Here is a 1,924-nt window from a genome sequence, read left to right as displayed (position 1 = left end):
CAATCTACTTCCATAGTGATACCACCTCAGAAACCCAAGGAGGGGTCCTTATGAGTCGGGACCGACTCGATGGCACATAACAACAACAACAAGTCATCTATAGATAATTAAATTAAGCGTATTTTTTAAAGCAGCTAGTGTATGACAGGGGAGCTCTGGTAGCCTAGTGCCTAAGGCATTTGACTGCTAACCAGAAGGCTGGCGGTTCAAACCCATCAGCTACTCCTCAGATGGAAGAGTGGGCAATCTACTTCCGTAGTGATACTGCCTCGGAAACCCAAAGAGGGGTCGCTATGAGTCGCATACAACTCAACAGCATTGAGTTTGTTTTTTGGAATATATGACAGAAATAATGCTATCTGAAACTGTATCTAGCTGAAGAAATGAAAACAAAAGAGACTTGCAACCTTCCCTCAAGAGATTTCACATCCAAATGGAAATAAATAAATATATTAATATATTAAGAAAATGTTTAGAGGTATGATAAACGTACTTTCCAGGTATATTGAGGACACAAGAAAAAAGTGAAGTGAATGTGAGGAATCTTTTTTTTTTTTTTTAATTTTTAAAAAAAGTATATTTGTATATGGTGGGGTGAAAGTTATTCAGGAAGGGTGTTAAAGGAAGTAGGGGCAGCATCTTCCTCTAATTTCCTCCAACCTAACAAGGGGGAAATAGAGTCAACCTCAACAGCCCAAGGCTTATTCCTATGAGGTTACACATGCTGCCACTCTCCAGTCTTTTTACCAATTCTCACATCAACAATTCCTTAGAATGGGAGGAATCTTGAGGTGAGAAACAATCAGAAGAATATTTCCTAAGTGGGAGGCACCAGTGCTAACGTAATGCCCAATGAAAGGAAGTGAATTATTTCTAAGATGTTGTCCCCTATCTCCACTATTGAACACAATTGTAGAGCTTTGTTTTGGGTGCTGGATGGGAACTTACACAGTCAAGCAAGAGTTGTATGACACCTGCCCAGCTTTGCCCACTCCCCTAGTCATAGAATTCCTGGTCATGGTGGATTTAGGTACCAATGTGAGTCAATGTATATTAAAAACAACTATAAAGTAGAATTATTTCTCTGGTGGCACAGTAGTTAAATGCTCAGCTGCAAAATGAAAAGTCATTGGTTGGAACCCAGCAGCTTTTCCACAGGAGAAAGATGTAGCAGTCTGCTTCCATAAAGATTACAGCCTTGGAAACCCTGTGGGGCAGTTGGACTCTGTCATAAAGGTTCGCTATGAGTTAGAATCATTTCCAACGCAGGGGTTATTGTTTTTTAAATTTTCCTTTTGCCATGTAGAAAAACACTATGGGTGATTTTTTAAAAGGCCGTTGATGACTAACTCGATTATTTTTCTCATTTGGAAGAGAAATAAGTAAAATATTCAAAAACTTAAAGAAAGTATGTGTAATGTTGACTTTCACAAAACCAAAGGAATTGTAAGATATATGTCTGGGTGATTGGCTGGTATTTTCAATATTCTCCCAAATGTCTGGACACGGACTAAGATGGTAACTGATCAGAGAAATATTTATTCATACAATACTTGCTCAAAAATTAATTGGTATTCTGTCAACTTTCAGATACAAGGCACTGAAAATTTCACAAAAATAATGATTCTTCAAACTTCAATTGATAGGAAAAAATTCAAATGGTATACTAAAAAGTATGTACCTTCATGTACCCATTCTCTTTCACCATAATTGTTAGGTGAGTTTTATTTCGTTAAATAATTCTGAAAACTTCCTTTTCCTTTATAAAATAGCCGTGTATGTATTTGGAAACTATTATAGGTATTCTGCCTAGAGTTTTGAGGAACCCTTTCACTGCCACATTTGACACCTAATGTGTGAGTTCAGACTGATAATATCTAGGTTTTAGTTAGAAATTATTCTCCATTTTATCTAAAAGACCATG

At 37.0% G+C, this 1,924-nt stretch overlaps 1 protein-coding gene across 1 annotated transcript in view; it reads left to right on the top strand.

Moving 5' to 3' along the window:
- SLC9C1 (solute carrier family 9 member C1) overlaps positions 1-1,710 on the top strand; it is a 173,010-nt gene extending 171,300 nt beyond the window's left edge. Inside the window, exon 25 of the mRNA XM_007947443.1 lies at positions 1,591-1,710. Coding sequence (XP_007945634.1) covers positions 1,591-1,710 — 120 coding nt within the window. The remainder of the gene's footprint in view (positions 1-1,590) is intronic.
- Positions 1,711-1,924: the final 214 nt, after the last annotated feature.

This window comes from Orycteropus afer, unplaced genomic scaffold (assembly GCF_000298275.1).
Source record: "Orycteropus afer afer isolate SDZICR_OR568_19922 unplaced genomic scaffold, OryAfe1.0 scaffold00184, whole genome shotgun sequence".
NCBI lineage: Eukaryota > Metazoa > Chordata > Mammalia > Tubulidentata > Orycteropodidae > Orycteropus > Orycteropus afer.
The sequence above is the reverse complement of the archived record's forward strand: the minus strand, read 5'-3'. Positions and strand labels throughout refer to the sequence as shown.